Source organism: Grus americana, chromosome 2, assembly GCF_028858705.1.
Source record: "Grus americana isolate bGruAme1 chromosome 2, bGruAme1.mat, whole genome shotgun sequence".
Lineage (NCBI taxonomy): Eukaryota > Metazoa > Chordata > Aves > Gruiformes > Gruidae > Grus > Grus americana.
This window is the reverse complement of record NC_072853.1, coordinates 32,194,984-32,212,890: the sequence shown is the minus strand read 5'-3', so window position 1 is coordinate 32,212,890 and position 17,907 is coordinate 32,194,984. Positions and strand designations below refer to the sequence as shown.

The 17,907-nt window shown below is 47.7% G+C and overlaps 1 protein-coding gene across 3 annotated transcripts in view; it reads right to left on the bottom strand.

The window, feature by feature from the left end:
- Positions 1–16,929, bottom strand: part of TPD52 (tumor protein D52) — a 128,994-nt gene extending 112,065 nt beyond the window's left edge. For all 3 annotated transcript variants that reach the window (XM_054815292.1, XM_054815293.1, XM_054815294.1), the window contains exon 1: positions 16,789–16,929. In XM_054815292.1, the coding sequence (XP_054671267.1) occupies positions 16,789–16,810 (22 nt within the window). In that variant the 5' untranslated portion in view covers positions 16,811–16,929. The remainder of the gene's footprint in view (positions 1–16,788) is intronic.
- Between the last annotated feature and the right edge of the window lie 978 nt (positions 16,930–17,907).

Genomic DNA, 17,907 nt, shown 5'->3' with positions numbered 1-17,907 from the left:
TATCCAAGCAGATGAGCACAGAACAAAGCCAAGCCCCTATCATTCATCTACATCTCTTACCCACTGCAGGATTTTGGTGAGCCCAAGTAAACTTAACAAAATGAGACCTAACACAGGAGTGCTAGTGGCACACCAACAGATTGCTGGTATAAAGTACTCCTGCACACTGATGCAGCAGTTCACTGTTACTGGGTATCTCTCATTCGAAAACACAGAATAAGCTGCATTATTTTCTCTACAGCATCAAACAAGATACATTACCTATTCCTTTACAGTCCAGCATTTCACCAGTCACTCGTGTGACCGTGTAGTGCTTGAGGCGTCCTACTCCAGAAAGAATTTGACTGTTAGACGGCATATCCAGCTAGGCAGCACCAATTCCTGCAGCGCTCCCATGCTGATTTGGAGCAACAGCTGTCACTATCAAAGGGACCTTGAACCACATTCTGCCAGGGCTGCAAATTAGTCAAACTCAAGATGCGGGGCTTGAATATTTCTGCACTGCTCTTAATCTCATTTAAAAGATAAGAGGGAGAATCCTGCAACTGTGCATGCAATGAACCAGGAGCAATTCACCAACAAACCAACTGCACTGATTGGCTTTTTTTTTTTCTAATATAATGCAGATAATGCATCTACCTTTAAAGTATTACGACCACTGAAGTTCCCATTATATTAATAAGTACTCTGAGATTTTACCTGACTGATGTGTCCTTGAATGACTTTTAATGCTGCTTGAGCTGAACAAATCCTGTTAAGAGACATTTGCTCCTACTCCAAGTCAGACTAGGCCAGTAAATTAAATGAAACTGTTAACCTACAGAGATACTGCTGTCACACAAATCAACAGACAGTCATAAAACACTAATCACTCCAAAAGTGGAGGAAGGTAAATAAGAGTCAAGAAAGTTTGTTCAGAGATGATTCCCCACAAAGAGATAAAGCTTTCAAGGATTTCCAGGTCCTAGAAGAATGTGAGCATATCTCCTTTCATCAGATCCGACTTCAGACACAAGACATCACTTTTCACCTCTGGGTTACACTATAAGCAATCTATATTTGCTTTTTTACAACCTACACCAGTTCAGCTCATAAAAGTACTAATCTCTCAAGATTTCCATCCATGCATCATCTAGTTGTGTCGCGGTCCATTCCACACAAAGGTAAGTTTTCCTAAACATCAGCATGCTCAGATAAGCTGATCTGCAGGTTCCTCACTTGTATTTCACTGCAAAGGAAGTAGAGCAAGTTATACTTCAGTAAAATAAATGGTTTATGAGAGCAGACAAAACTGGAAAGACATATCTAGATGAACACAAAGTCAGGCAGACATTTTTCCTGATTCTAGTACAGCTGACGTGATGGCAACTACAGGGGAGGGAGGAAATGCAGTAGGTTTGAAGGATGTGTCTTGAAGGAATTGAACATCTGCACTAAAAGTTGGGGGGGAGGAAAGAAGGGAAGGGGGTTTTGTTAGGGGTTTTTTTGTTTGGTTTTATGTGAGTTTGATTGTTCTGGGTTTTGTTTTTTTAAAGAAAGCACATCTCCACTGCTTTTAGTGAGCAGCTGGTCCAGAACTACACCGCAGTTTCTACAAGTTGCTTTCTCACAGTATTTGACCCGAAACCAAACATCACTGCAAACCGTAAGAATAAAGCTTTGCACTGCTAAGCGAAGTCTAAGTTTAGGATCATTCCCTATTGCACAAGCTAACCCATCACGCACCCCATTTCACAACTGTAAACATCAAACAAAACATATACATATTTTCATAGCCGCTCTAAGTACTGGTCATGCTCCAGTCCAAGTTTAATGGATCAGTTCTGTTCAATGGATTAGCCTGGTAAACTTTTCAAACTTTGTGCTTAAGGACTGGTCTGGCTGATACCCAGCAGGTTACTGTTACATCAGGTTTGGCACATCATAGCTCAGCCATCAGCACAGAAACCCCTCAGAATAATTCAGAGCTTAAATAGCTATTAATAATGTAATCCACATTTTTTCATTCTGCATTGCCAGATAAAAACTGGATCAGGATACTGAAGAGGGGAAAGTCCAAGCACTGACTTGCATACTGCTTGTTCCTAGCTGTCAGTCCCCAAGTGTGCACTTGAGCTAGGGAGCTGTGACATGGCATTATTATTAAGGAACCACCACACCCCTCAGAAATGCTGCTGCCACCACCTTGCATGAAGGGGAAACAAGACCTCTCCATGACATTGCCTTGGAATAGGCATACTACCAAACTTTGCTTGCTTTGTCCTTGACTTAACAGTTCTCCCTCCGAAAAAGCTTAAAAAGTCTTCTCAGCTCCTCTTGATGACACACAGAGGTCTACCTTTGACTTCTGTATCCTTCTTCCATATTTTCACTGTCTCAAAAGATGCTTCTTGAATAGCAAAGTACTTTTCATTGGGAATGGGACAGAAGTACGTTTCTGTAATTCACCAAGGTGAAGTTTGCTCTCCAATTGTAAATAAGAAACAGAAGCATATTAAAGACTTCACATACCAGTGTGCTAGAACAGAATTAAAGATGACTGTAAATTTATTCCAGTAGAGATCTCGCTTTTGACATTTACTGCAAAAACACTCCCTCACCACTGCAGGAATCACTCAAGAGGTTGCTCTGCAGATTCCACTGACACTCGAGTTGCTTTCCTTCTTATACAATCTCCAAAAATCTTTCATACCAAAAAAACTGCTCAATGACAAGCATGCAAGCCAACCAAAATAATTCAGCTTCAGAACATTAATTGCAACAGTTTTCACTTGCTACTGTTTAGAAATATGCAGAAACTAATTCTCTCTGCTGGTCTTGTCAACCACAGCACTCATCTGCAGTCCACACAGAAAGGTATCAAAGCAGAATGCCCCAAATACTCCTGAAGGGTGGCATAAGTTTCCCAATTAAAGATTCAGACAGTGTCTGCGATTTATCATAGAATGGTTTGGGTTGAAAGTGACCTTTGAAGGTCATCTAGTCCAACCCCCCCTGCCATGGGCAGGGACATCTTCAACTAGATCAGGTTGCTCAGAACCCCATCCAACCTGACCTTGAATGTTTCCAGGGATGAGGCATCTACCCCCTCTCTGAGCAACCTGTTCCAGTGTTTCATCAACCTCATTGTAAAAAATGTCTTCCTTAGATCTAGTCTGAATCTGCTCTCTTTTAGTTTAAAACCATTACCCTTTGTCCTATCACAACAAGTCCTATTAAAAAGTCTCTCCCCATCTTTCTTACAAGCCCTCTTTAAGTATTGAAAGGCTGCAATAAGGTCTCCCTAGAGCCTTCTCTTCTCCAGGCTTAACAACCCCAACGCTCTCAGCCTGTCCTCATAGGAGAGGTGCTCCAGCCCTCTGATCAGCTTTGTGGCCCTCCTCTGGACTTGCTCCAGCAGCTCCATGTCTTTCTTGTACTGAGGCCCCCAGAGCTGGATGCAGTACTCCAGGTGGGGTCTCACGAGAGCAGAGGGGCAGCATCACCTGCCTGGACCCACTGATCATGCTGCTTTTGATGCAGCCCAGGATACGGCTGGCTTTCTGGGCTGTGAGTGCACATTGCCGGGTCATGCTGAGCTTTTCATCAACCAGTACCCCCCCAAAGTCCTTCTCCTCAGGGCTGCTCTCAATCCCTTCATCCCCCAGCCTGTACTGATACCAGGGGCTGCCCCAACCCAGAACAATTTGCAGGAACAAATTACACACTTAACAGTGTAAACAACCTGTAGCTCAGAAGCTTGTATTCTGGGCAATGTATCCAGAGAGGTGCATTATGCAAAAGGCTCACCTACTGTCCCAGCCGTGCTCTCAGAGCACCAACTGCCTTTCCTGCAGGACTGCTGGACTGTTAAAACCAAGTCTTCACAACCATGATTCATGGGGAAGCATACTGAACAAGTACCCCCACACATACTCCAACAAAGCCATTAAACTCTTGCTCCTTTACAGAAGCGCTCTGTACTGCCTAAGCAGCAGACAGTTTGTGCGGCGCTGTGCACAGCAGCAGTGTCCTGCAATGTGTGCGGCATCTCTCTGGCAGTTGTTACACGCCTAGTGAGCTTCTGGTTTTTTCCTCCCTTGATGTGAAACACAACTAAACAAATTTATATTGAATGGCAGCACTGGTTGCTGGAACTGAGTAGTAAAGGATGCACTTGTAGACATTCTCCTCTGAAGAAATTAACTGTTGGAGACAATGCAATCCAAAACTGAATTCTGACCCTAACAATAGCAAAGATTCCTCCAGAAAAGAAAAAACATAGTTGACTGAGTATTTAAAGATTATCTTGAAGGGCAGGAAAGCAGGACTTGTTCGCATCTAGAAATCAACATCTTATTCAAAAAGAAACATTCAGCCACTGCATTTTACTTTTCCAAAGTTTACTACTACCTACTTATTGTCTACACTCATTCTGCTAGACTGAGTAAAGCAAGGCACTGAACCCAGAAAGGACCATTATCTAGACTGATCTGCAGTCCTGGCAGAGCATCAAGTTCAGTACACAAAGCTCAAGTGGCAGTTCACAAGATACAGACAAGTCTCACCGCTGTGCCTCAGCATTTGCTAGAAATGCATTAAGAAATGCAAATACATTTTAAAAAAGGCTAGTATTTAAGACTGATTCCTAGAAGCAGTTATTTAAATGGTAGCAGCAACTGCTTATTCCTTCCTCAGTCTTCAGATGAGGAGGTTTAAAGGGAGTTTCAGGTTAAGTATTCATTTATTGGAGAAAACAACAGTAAAGCTTTAAAGTTTTCCCCTCCTTCCAAATTATGGCACTTAAATCATGCAACAGTAGTAGCCAGCTAGATGCTGCAGTAGAGTTTTTAGCAGTTAAGCTACATAAATTAAAGGCCAACCTCTATGCAGCACAGGATATCCCCCCTCCCCCCCCACCATCTTTAACTTAGGTTTGGGGTGTGTATCCCCAGCCTAAGCTTGGGGCTGAGGTCCCCATGCACCCTGGAGCAAGAGCTGGTAGGGAGGATAACGTGCAGGTGTCCAAATATGGCCTGAGACCCCAGAGAAGTAGGGAGCCAGACCCACGCTGTGCTCAGTCTTGCTCAGTAAGAAGATCAGGGATGAGCAATTGCTTGGCAGGCAGCAGCACAACCCCAGCTTGCCATTTCAGACACATCACCTGGCCTTCTTCAGATGTCCAGACAGTTATCTCTTTGGGATGCTCTGCAGTAACTTCTGCTCCCTGCTGCTTCAAGTGACTCCAGAGGTGGTGACGGACCACATGGCAATGCTCTGGATACAGCAAGCGGGTGCATCCAGGACGCATCACGTGCTCCAGGGTCCATACGCTACCTACTCGGGGCACTACAGCTGTGTGGCACCTGAGGAGTCTGCCTAGGCAAGTGGACACAAAGGGCTGTCACAACCCACAGGACAAGAAGGTAAAACAAATACCCGCCATGCAGACACCAGAGCCAACCTGGGAGAAATGAAAGATAAGAATTCACTGCAGGTCTATCCTTTTACTCAAGATCAAATCCCCTTTGAAGAAAAGCAGGGGTCTGCTACAGGCCACCTGACCAGGGGGACTGAGCAGATGAAGCCCTCTATAGGCAGATAGGAGCAGCCTCACGCTCACAAGCCCTGGTCCTTATGGGGGACTTCAACCACCCCGACATCTGCTGGAGGGACAACACAGCAGAGCACAAGCAATCCAGGAAGTTCCTGGAATGTGTCGATGATAACTTTCTCCTCCAAGTGATAGAGGAGCCCACGAGGAGAGGTGCCATGCTGGACCTTATTCTCACCAATAAGGAGGGCCTGGTAGGGGATGTCAAGTTCAAGGGCAGCCTTGGCTGCAGTGACCACAAAATGGTGGAATTTAGGATCCTCAGGGCAGCGAGGAGGGCACGCACCAAGCTCACTACCCTGGACTTCAGCAGAGCAGACTTTGGCCTCTTCAGAGATCTGCTTGGTAGAATACCATGGGACAAAGCCCTGGAAGGAAGAGGGGCCCAGGACAGCTGGCTAATATTCAAGGGTCACCTCCTCCAAGCTCAGGAGCGATGCATCCCAACCAAGAGGAAGTCAAGCAAAACCACCAAGAGGCCCTTGTGGATGAACAAGGAGCTCCTGGACAAAGTCAAACAAAAAAAGGAAGCCTGCAGAGGGTGGAAGCAAGGGCAGGTAGCCTGGGAAGAATACAGAGAAACTGTCCGAGCAGCCAGGGAGCAGGTCAGGAAAGCCAAAGCCCTGATAGAAATTAGTCTGGCCAGGGATGTCAAGGACAACAAGAAGAGCTTCTATAGGTATGTCAGTGATAAAAGAAGGATGAGGGAAAATGTGGGTCCCCTCCAGAATGAAATGGGTGACCTGGTTACCCCGGATATGGAGAAGGCTGAGGTACTCAACAACTTCTTTGCCTCAGTCTTCACAGGCAAATCCTTGAGCCACACCGCCCAGGTCACAGAAGGCAGGGACTGGGAGAATGCAGAACCGCCCACTGTAGGAGAAGATCAGGTTTGAGAATATCTAAGGAACCTGAAGGTGCACAAGTCCATGAGTTGCATCTGTGGGTCCTGAGGGAACTGGCGGATGAAGTGGCCAGGCCACTCGCCATCATATTTGAGAAGTCCTGGCAGCCTGGCGAAGTTCCCACCGACTGGAAGAGGGGGAACATAACCCCCACCTTTAAGAAGGGAAAATAGGAAGACACAGAGAACTACAGGCCTGTCAGTCTCACCTCCATGCCTGGCAAGATTATGGAGCAGATCCTCCTGGAGACTACGCTCAGGCACGTGGAAAATAAGGAGGTGACTGGTGACAGCCAACACGGATTCACTAAGGGCAAATGGTGCCTGACAAATGTGGTGGCCTTCTATGATGGGGTTACAGTGTCCATGGATAAGGGAAGGGCAAGTGACGTCATCTACCTGGACTTGTGCAAGGCATTTGACACTGTCCCACATGACATCCTTGTCTCTAAACTGGAGAGACATGGATTCGATGCATGGACCACTCAGTGGATAAGGAATTGGCTGGATGGTCGCACTCAAAGAGTTGTGGTCAACGGCTCAATGTCCAAGTGGAGGACGGTGACGAGTAGCGTTCCTCAGGAGTCGGTACTGGGACCGGTACTGTTCAACATCTTTGTCGGCGACATGGACAGTGGGATCAAGTGCACCCTCAGCAAGTTTGCCGACGACACCAAGCTGTGTGGTACCATGGACACGCTGGAGGGAAGGGATGCCATCCAGAGGGACCTTGACAGGCTGGAGAGGTGGGCCCGTGCAAACCTCATGAAGTTCAACAAGGCCAAGTGCAAGGTCCTGCACGTGGGTCAGCACAATCCCAAGCACGACTACAGGCTGGGCGAGGAATGGATTGAAAGCAGCCCCAAGGAGAAGGACTTGGGGGTACTGACTGATTGATTGATGAGAAGCTCAACATGAGCCAGTAGTGTGCACTTGCAGCCCAGAAAGCCAACCGTGTCCTGGGCTGCATCAAAAGAGGTGTGAGCAGCAGATCGAGGGAGGTGATCCTGCCCCTCTACTCTGCTCTTGTGAGACCCCACCTGGAGTACTGCGTCCAGCTCTGGGGGCCCCAGTACAGGAGAGACATCGAGCTGTTGGAGAGAGTCCAGAGGAGGGCCACGAAGCTGATCAGAGGGATGGAGCACCTCTCCTATGAGGCCAGGCTGAGAGAGTTGGGATTGTTCAGCCTGGAGAAAAGAAGGCTCCGGGGAGACCTTATAGCAGCCTTCCAGTACCTGAAGGGGCCTACGGGAAAGATGGTGAGGGACTGTTTATGAGGGAGCATAATGACAGGACAAGGGGGAATGGGTTTAAGCTGAAGGAGGGTCGATTTAGATTAGATGTTAGAAAGAAATTCTTTACTGTTAAGAGTGGTAAGGTACTGGAACAGGTTGCCCAGAGAGGCTGTGGAGGCCCCATCCCTGGAAGTGTTTAAGACCAGGTTGGATGAGGCTTTGGGCAACGTGTAAAAGTAAAGCACACTGCAGTAAAAAGGCCTGTTTTCCTTCTAACAAGACAGTGACATCAGGCAACAGGGAAGTCATTATTTAAATAAGGCTCCTTCCCCACCACAAGCAGTAGGCTGGTACTACTCCTGATGCTCCTCACCCCTGAATGCACCTCAGCTGCTCAGCAAGCCTCTTCAGGAACTGCCTAGCACAGATGTGAGTGGTGCTATGGAAACAGCATGCAGGAGCGTGTGATCCACTCATGCGGACTGAAGCCTATGTTCAGGCATAAAACTAAGCTTTGCAAACAGTACTCAAAGCGCACAGAAGACTCAGCAGGTTACTTAAAAATAGTGATTGGTTTGGGGGCTTCTGCTCTGCCTTTGGTCTGCTTCTCGAGACTCCTCAGATGTAGGGAAAACACTTTTGAGCTGTGCTGAAGGGATTTGTCTTCTACAGAACACAGCAACTAGAGAGCAAGATGCACTTCAGCCAGTGTGAGCTATGCCCATTTCATACCCCCAACTCTTCTCTTGGGTTCGAAGTACTGGTTCCTACTTACATGACAGCTTCTTTAAAGATGCTTACAGGCAAGTCCTTGTACAGCTCCACTCCTGGGAGCTTGCGTGAGGAAAAGCAGAGGACATACCAGGACCCTAGCCTACTCTGCAGGGCCTACAGGGGACCAGAAGATGCAAGCTTAGAGAAACAGCCTTCTTCAAAGGCAGCCCTTCGGGCCAGAGGCTGCAGATGTCCACTATTATACGAGTGTTCCCAGGGACCAGACTGCTGTAGAGCACTGCAATGAACATCAGACAGTGATGACTCTAGTGGAAGCATTGAGGGGGTTCTTTTAAATTCTGCTATCCTGATCAAGTTTATCAAGACTTTCTAATGCCATGATGTGATACACGTTTAGGCAGAAAACAGTTAAAGAGAGAGGGATGAGTAGTATTGCTTTTTGTTCATCTTAGGAATCCAGCTAGTGGTTTAATTAAAGTACTTTAGAAAAAAGTAAACAAAGCAAAACAGACATGAGCAACATCCCCAATGGTCACAGCTGAAACACGCAGTTTTGCCATGCTAAAGAGCAGGTAAGAAGCATTATTTACAAAGCTTCTTTTTCAATATTTTTGAGGTTTTTCTCATGAACCGAGATCACTGCCTAGTGTCGGCTCTGATCCTAGCAATACACACAGAGGAAGCACCCGACTGAAAACACCAACTCCGGCCCAGGTTGCCTCCCTTAACACATCTTCTCATTTATATCCTGGGCTTAGGGGGCTCTGATGAAACTCCACTTCCCTCTAGCTGCTAGAGAAGGGAAAGCAAAACAGGAAAAAACCTGCTGTTCTGCCTCTCCTAGCCTCTCCTGCCACCCCCAGCAAGCTGCAGCTGTTCACTAGTCTCTGTTACCCAATGACACCATCATATTGCCATCGCTAGTAACAGGCCATAAGCTTTGAATTGTGTTTGCAAGGCCTCAGGACTAGAGACTTGTCAGGCTTGTTGTGTCTGAACTCTTCTTGATTTGCCTGCAGCTTTGTTTTACTTGGCGTATCTCAGAAAGTAGAGACATGGGATGTGACAGTACAGGCACGGTATAGTAAGTAATAGGGCACAGGGTTGACGCTGGAGACCCCATGGCTGTTAGAAAGTCATCAATCACCAATAGAGATCTGCAGCTGGACAAAACTACTTTAGAGGTAACAAAGACAGCAAAGAAGTAGTATCTAACATACAGCCAAATCTATTATATAAAAGTGCCTTTTGTGTAACATGGAGCTTGCAGAACAATGAAAGAAAGAGCAAATGTGTAAAAAGCAAACATAACAGAAGGACCGCAGTGGATCTTACAGTGAGGAAAAAGCAGCCATCAACATCCTATTCCTCCCAGCAAAGGGGTCACAATACTGACAACTTGCTGTAATACCCCTGCCACCACCAAAATGACACTATCAGCCTCAGAAGCCAGGGGAAGGATGAGAATAACACCAGGAAAAGGTACAGAAACTAAGTTCGTGTTTTACCTTTATTATTACTAAGACTTCACCTGCATAAATAGTCTTTGTCTTTAGTAAGATCTAAACTAATAATCATTCTTGAATTCACTTACACTAACCTTATTTTTTATATATATATTCAATTACACTAACATTATTTTATATATATGTATATAGACACACACAAAGCACATGCTTCCTCTTTGCCTATGAGGTTTTTAAGCATAGCACACCTTCATTGTGCTGCTGGTAGGCCACAAGCAGGAGAGGGGCAGTTCATAAGCCTGTCACTCTGAACCGTGTGGCACAGCACGTTCCTACAGTCCGAGGACACTTAACTGCTCTGCTGTCACACTCTGCAATAGAGAAGTCAGCTTGCAAAACAGGAAAGCTGCCTCTTTCAGTGACAGCATTCACACCACAATAGTAGCGCTGGTTTCTCGCTAGATAGCATCAATCCACCCCTTTCTGTTCAGTAGCAGCTAACAGCACAATGAGCATTTTTCAGCACACCAGCATTTGATGGCAGCCAGTGTACTCTCCGCTGCACTGCCCACCCCCCCCAGGGGCAACTGGCCACGGACTCATGCAGACGATTACCACCACTTGTAGCTGCAATATGGAAAAATCCATACAGCTGTCTACACCTCTGCCAGAGATAAGTGTTTTCATAGCAGGGCAACTATATTCAACATGTTACACTAGCTCATGGTGTAACTCTGCCAAACTGTGAAAGCCAACACACAGCTACGTGTTCTTTCAGCTCCCTTAAACAGGGGCAGAGGAGAAGTAGGAAGAAGAGCAAGAGGAAATGGCAGGAGTGACACTGAACCTTCAGGAAAGATCCAGATTAGAAAGGTACAGGTAGCTGGTTTGTTACTGCAGCCCTTTTCAAAAAGGAAGGCTTGTGATTGAAAGCCTACCCTCCAATACAAGGTTTCTGAGGGAAGGCTCCCAATCTCTCTGGCTAATACACACCTAAATATGAGGGACTTTGAAGATGCTTGCTACCTTTAACAGGAGAGAAAGCTGTCCCTCTGGAGTCTTAAATTGAAGCTGACACAGACTGACAGTTTTGGCTGAACAAGAGCATTGCAATTTAGTGCTTAATGCTTACTTTCCCTTTCAGTCACCCTTTGTTTGACATTTTTCTGCTTACTCACTGCAGGATATTAAAAGGACAAGCGTAAACACCTCCTTTCCCCCATATAGCAAATCTTAAATCAGAAGTGCCCATATTACCAAGAGGCATACGGAAAAGACAAGGGGTAACGGGTGCAAGACACTCCTGAGGAGATTCCGATTAGACTCTAGAGGAAAGCTTTTCACAATGAGAACAATCAGCCATTGGAATAATCTCCCCAGTGAAGTGGTGGATTCCCCAACATTGGACACTTTCAAGATTCAGCTGAACAGGGTGCTGGACCATCTTGTCTAGTTGATGCTTTTGTCTAGACAGAGTTTTTGCCAAGAAAGGTTGGACCAGATGATGATCCTTGAGGTCCCTTTCAACCTGGTGTTCTATGATATTACAAAGATTCTGGTGGAGGCAACAGCAGGGTCATCATCATCCTACCTGTTTTTCTCTTAAAAAAAAAAAAAATTAAAACCCCCATGCCCATGAGATGTCTGCTGCACAGGGTTCAGCAACCAACACTGTTGTTCTTTCCTATTAAACAAAGAATGGAATTGTTTGGGTATTTTTCTTTTGAAAGCTGGTCAAGAAAACATTAGCTTTCAAGAAGATTCCCTGCACTGTATCTGCTGCCATGGAAACATCACTTTTTGAAGAGATACAGCTGATATCCTCCCTTACCTGCAGCAATGTCCAGCACTCTCAGGAAACAGCAACCCACAAACAACTCACTGATTTTATGTGGCAAATCTAGTCCCTCGACTTCACACAAGACTTCTCTGTACTGGCTGAGGGGCTCCCTCCACATGAAAATTGTCTGGACTCCTTCCTGTTAACAGAGCTAACAGTTGTGAAGGAAGACCACAAAGCCTACCGAGCACCCTAGCATTTATAACACTCAGGGCAGCCAAAGCAGCTTTTCCCAGCAGGGTCAGTGCATGACAGAAAGCATCAGAAGCCCCAACACCTGTTTCCCTCCCACCCAGCTCCTCCCAGGACCGTGCTGAGATCTGGCTCACAAAGCAGAGGCTGTTAGTCAAGGGCTACTGTATTTAGCAGCTGTAAAAGACAAGGAAAAAAAAACGCATGTACAAGATAATGAATACAAATAAAATTCCCGAGGCAGACTAGTGCAGTACATGATTGCCAGCCCCTGCAGATGGAAGGGGCACACTCAGAAGTCTCCAGGCACAGCTGAAAGCAGCTCAATAGCACTCATGCCCAGGCCAGCTTTAGGAGAGGTGTTAACATATGGCAGCCAACTTCAGCCATAAAAATCAGCTGTTCCCACTTCACCCACAAAGCACCCATATCAAGCAGAGCAAGGCACCTGCCCAGACTGTGCCAGCGCAGTTCCTAAACCGGAGCCAAGTTGCAGTGCTTTGCTTTGAGCCAGCAAGGTCAGACCGAGGCTCTGAGGTCTCCATTGCTTAGATGGACGTTTGCAGTGGGAGAAAGGGGAACCCACGGACTGTTTCACAGGGCTTCGAAGCATGGGAAACTGGAACAAACAGGACTTGCATCAATTCCATGTCATTGGGATTTTAAAAGCCCTGAGCAGTTACAGCTTGGCCTTGTTGGAGGATCAAAGGAAGCAGATCCTTAGCTAAGCTTTCCCTACCCCAAAAGGCTTTACTCTGGCTGGGTGAAGGATTGTCTTGACTGCATGTGACAACGCTGGTTATAGGGAACAGGGACATAAAATACACACATACCACAAGCAACAGACTCTTTCCACTGTTGGAGAGGCTCCTTCCTCCACCTCTTCCTGAAGCGGATGCAAGCATGAATAAAGAGTTCAAGTTACCCTTCAATGCCCAAGTGTTGGAGAGGGCAGGAACAGCTGACGCTGCTCCAGCCTCCGGCCACGCACCCCATCCCAACGTATGGGCAGCTGCTTGTGCATCAGCTGCTCCAGCATCCCCCCAATACAGTGCACTGATCCCCTACATTTCAGTACCTCATTCGTGCACCAGCTGAAGGGGGAAGATAGCAACGCCATTAAATAACTTGCATGACGACACCCTGTCAAGCCAGGGCCCTCAGCCTGAGTCAGAACAATTAGATTCCCCCCTCCGAGTTTTTCATGCAAGAGAAAGGAAGACTTGCTGCTGTCCAAGGGACCTACTATGTAACCATTCTGCTATTTTTTTCCCTCTTTTCATCTTAAGTCACTGCTGCAGACAGTTCTAGTGAAATCATTCTTCCTTTGCAGTTCCGACAACAGCTGTCCACTCTTATTTACTTACAAGTGTTTGATTTCACAATTGCACATTAAGGAAAAAAATAATTCCTACCTATAGTACTGCAAGTACATAGTGATAAAGAAAACAAATAAAGCAGCAGAAAAAGGTGCAGCTTCGACCATTAGGACAATGGGGGAAGTCTTGTCCTACTGCCAGCAACAAGTTCTTTCTGCACAAAATGAACATTAAAGTCCATTTTGTCAGCCCCAGAAATGCAAGTCAAGGCTCTAAGAAAATGAAGGCTCATATATTCTCTCAAGAAATCACGTATAGTGTTTTGGGACTCCTAAGTCCCACAGAGACAGAAGACTTTGAAAGACACCAGGTTATGTAAGTGAAGAGCTGCTGAAGCATAAGAGGAAGCCTCTAAACACAACACCAGTGATGCAGTATTTCTAGATAACTGTTTGTGCCATGCTGCACATCTTCACAAGATAGCTCAGTGGCATGGCCTCCTCGCTCAGGGCACATCAGCACATTGCTTCTACTGTTGGGGCAGCTTCATCCTTATTTTTCCAGTGGTGAACCGTACCAGCACTAACAGTAACAGCAGCAAGCCACAGAGAGACTCTTTTTGCAATTAAAACCAGGTACACGATTTTTTGGGGGAGGGAGAGGGCAAAGCATCAGAATCTTTGTGAAAACACAACTGCAGTTATTAGTCTACACAGTGAAAGACCAGATATTTGTTCATAGCAACTTAACGCAAAGCAATAGAACAAGGGACTCCTCATCTCAGGAGAATATTAAATCCATTTGGCTTGAGCAGACAAGACTGCTTTGGTGCTTGTCATCACAGAGGAAGAGACCCCAAGCGCTTGCAGCTCAAGCTCTCCAGAGTGGTTGGAGTACACTGAGCACCACATAGAGGCATATAGCCAGGCCAAACATGCCTTTGCTGAAAACAAGGACATTCCAAGTGAAAAATTGCTCTATGTTTCTGATGCTGCTTATGATAGGCTGTTTAAGGGCTGCAGCCATACCTGACCCCTCAAGAGAGGGAAGACTTAAACATGTTATACACCTGGAGTATTAACCTTGTCTAGTTTGGCTGGAGTCTTAACTATAATCTAGATTTTCTTCCCACCTCATAACTTTCGCTAGCTGAGAAAGCTGTCATCATAACAACAAAAAGTGCAACCTCTGACTCACACTTTTAAACAAATTAATTTCTGGTTAGAGGAAGCAATCCAGGATGTTTAAGCCAGCCCCAGAACAGGACCTGGCAGCCTGGATTTTAGCCAAGTAGGTGGCTTTGGTGAGTGGTGAGTAATACCATATCATCAAGCACTATTTCCAATGCAAGCACTCCACTTTGCATGGGAAATGGGTCTTTGAAGGCTAACTAGTAGGGTATTAGAAACCATTAATTGAACAGGCACAAGCATGTTGGCTATTCCAGATTTTCCCACTATACCTGCAGGTCTTCACCTCACCCAAAAGAGAAAATAGCCTAATCACCTCCAAAAAGAAGGCAGAGGAAGGTGTTGCACCATGTTTGCTCTGTAACAGTCACTTTCGTCACACTAGATACATTATTCTGATATACAACCTGAGGCATGGTACCCTTTTCATACAAAGCAGTATTTATACAAAAATGAGTTCAACTGCAAAACAAGCGTCTAGAAAGCATGAGCATTGTCACTAAAGCTTTTCAAAAGATCACAGTATTTTACTCTCCTTCTCCATCAGAAGTTGTTCAAGACCCTGCAGTTGCAATAAAGGTGTTTGCCTTTTAATAGGCTCAAACACAAAGAAAAAACTTCAGGACAAATACTGAAAATCTGTGTTAATGTTCCTGCAACTGGAATTAAAATCCTGATCGAACTGACAATTGTGCTGTTTTCTGGCTGAATAGTTCTGTTTGTCAGTCCCCAAGAACAGGGTTTGGTAGTTTGGTTTTTTGTTTGTTTGCGGGGGTGGGGTGTTAATTGATATATATTGCAGATAGACACAGGACTTCAAAATGGTTGAAGGAACCTTCCTGAGGAGGTTCGGCCCCTCACCAGATTATCTTCTGCTCCAGCAAAGATAACTTATCCTTTTCTCTATATACTGAGAAACTCAGAAGTCACTGCTAATTGTACAAGCATACTACAGCAGCCTCGAAACAACCGAGAGCACTGACAGATCAAGGTTGGTGCCTGAACCAGCTCACTAGGCAAAGCAGAGCTTGACCGCACAGAGTCAGGGGTTACAGTCCCAGCACCTCAAGTGCCTCCAACACAAGTGAACACTTTCTACCATCCCAAGCATGCTCAGCAGGAAAACGCTGAATGAAATCAGCCCAAGGGCACAGACACTGAGCTGGGCCAAGCAGCCCTACCAGCTTACTCAAAGTATCTTGCTGACCCTGGCCTGCCTTACTTCAACCAGCAGAAAGCAACTGGTTCAGTACTACACCATATAAAAGGCTCCAACGGATGCATGGATCAGTATGATACACATAATACACCTTTGTGGGAGAAGCTTTTATAGCAAGAGATCCTGCTTTGCCTGCATTCAGGTCAGCCCTCATCAAGACACCAACTACTCTCTTGGGCAGCAGTTCCAAGGTTGGGTTTTTTTTGTTTTAAATAAACCACGAAGTTTTAGGGAGAGCATTGCAATCGCAGCACCTAGAAAAACAGCCTTCCCCAGGCAAAACATACGCTGGTGAAGTGCCATCGCCTTCCGCAGCCGACAGAGCCTGGCAGGCGACCACCCGAAGGTGCCACCTCTGCTACCGCTCAGGAGCCGAGGAGCGGCTGCCAAAATGGAGCTGCCAGCTGCTGAGCAGCCCTGGGATGGAGAGAATTTAGAGGGAATAAAGAGTACAAACAGTGCTGGTTAACCAAAAGTTACGCACTCGTAAAATGGAAGCGCTCTACTTTTACTGCTGGGTGAAACCAGAAAGTTTGTTGTGCCCCGTAACGCCGGCGGGAAAGCCAGGATTTACTGCCTGTGCCCGCCGCCCCGGGGAGTGGCGGCACCCACTGCGGGCAAGGCGGGGGGCCGCCCCGGGCGACGCCGTCCGCCCCGCCGCGACGCCGGCACTCACCTCCTGGTTCCGCATTTACTGAGCTGACGGCGCGACGGGAGGCGCAGCCTGGCGACCGGCTGGGTGGACCGTCTCCCGCCCCGGGCTCCAGCGGAGCTACCACAGCCGGGCGCGCTCAGCTCTCGGAATGGGCCCCCTCACGCCCGCCACGGGAGTTACTTCGTGTGGGGATTTCCCCACACACACCCAACCCAGCCCCGGGGATGCAGAGAGGGACACGGGGTGCGCCAAGCCGGGCCCGCCACGGGCTGGTAGGGCTGGGCAGAGCAGAGTCCGGGCCGGGCATGCCGGCGGCGGAAGAGCTGCGAGAGGAACCGCCGTCCTCCCTCCGCACGGCAGCGCCAGGCACCGCCACCGGCCGCGCGGGGCCGCCCGAGGCGATGCAAGACACGGCACAGCGACAGCCCCCGCCACCCTACCTTGATCCCTCGGGGGCTCCATGGCGGCCCCAACACCGGTCCCAGCTCCAGTCCGCTCGGCTCGTCAACCGCCACCTCCCCCCGCCGCTGCTGGTTGGCAGCGAAGGCACCGCCCACGCCCGCGGGGGCGGGGCCGCCACACGTCAGTCAGCGGCCCGGCCCGCCCCGCCCAGGTGAGGGCGGCAGGGGAGCGCGGCCCGCCCCCGGCGGGGCGGGGGGGTGCGGGGCGGGGTCCCTGCCGGCCCGGGCTCGACAGCCGCTGCGACCCGGCGGGTTTTGCGTGCTGGAATGTTAAAGAGCTCAGAACCGGCCGAACGAATTCATCGTGCACCGGGTCTTCGCGTTACGTGACCGCAGCGCTTTTAATCCGGTGCTAGGAATCCTAAAGCCGGACCTAGGGGCTGGTCCCACCGCAGCCCCCGATTCTCCAGCCGCAGCGTTTTCCCCGCTGTCAAGCCCTCGTCCTGGAATTTTCACTGCAGGGCAGCGTCTGGCTCTCCGCGCAGTGCTGCTGCACCCCGGGCAGGGAGCAACTAGTGCAGCGCTGGCCTTTGTGTTTGTTAACGCAACTTCGGCCTGGCTGGGTGAGGAGGGACAAGGACAACCTGCTGTCTGTAATTAATCCTGCCCGCGGGAGGAGGCTGCGTAAGCACGATAACTGAAGAGATCCAGTTGTGCTGTTGTGGAAGCCGCCGGTGTCAGCGGTTCTCCCCTCTATTTGTTATGCACCCTCACAAATCGCACCGCGTTACGGAAATTAAACTGTGATTTTATTTTCGCTTCGGAGATTCCCCTGCGAGACTCGCTAGCACTCACGCCAGGCAAACCGATGCATTGTGGCTGCATTAAAGAGACTAACAATCAAACAGAAAACCACCACCAACTACCGTAGCTGCAATCTGAACTCTTTCTATTAAAATATCAATAAGTGCAGAGAAGTTTTTATTACGTAGTTCGCCCAGCAAGCTGCCTTACAAAACTGCCAAGAATATTAAACTACCAAATAGATCTTTCACTCCACCCTTTTCAAATCCCTGGCCTTGACATCTATGGATTTGTTTGTTCGAAAAGATCAATGTTTGCGCAGAACAAGCGGCAAGGCCTCCACGGCATGGGGCT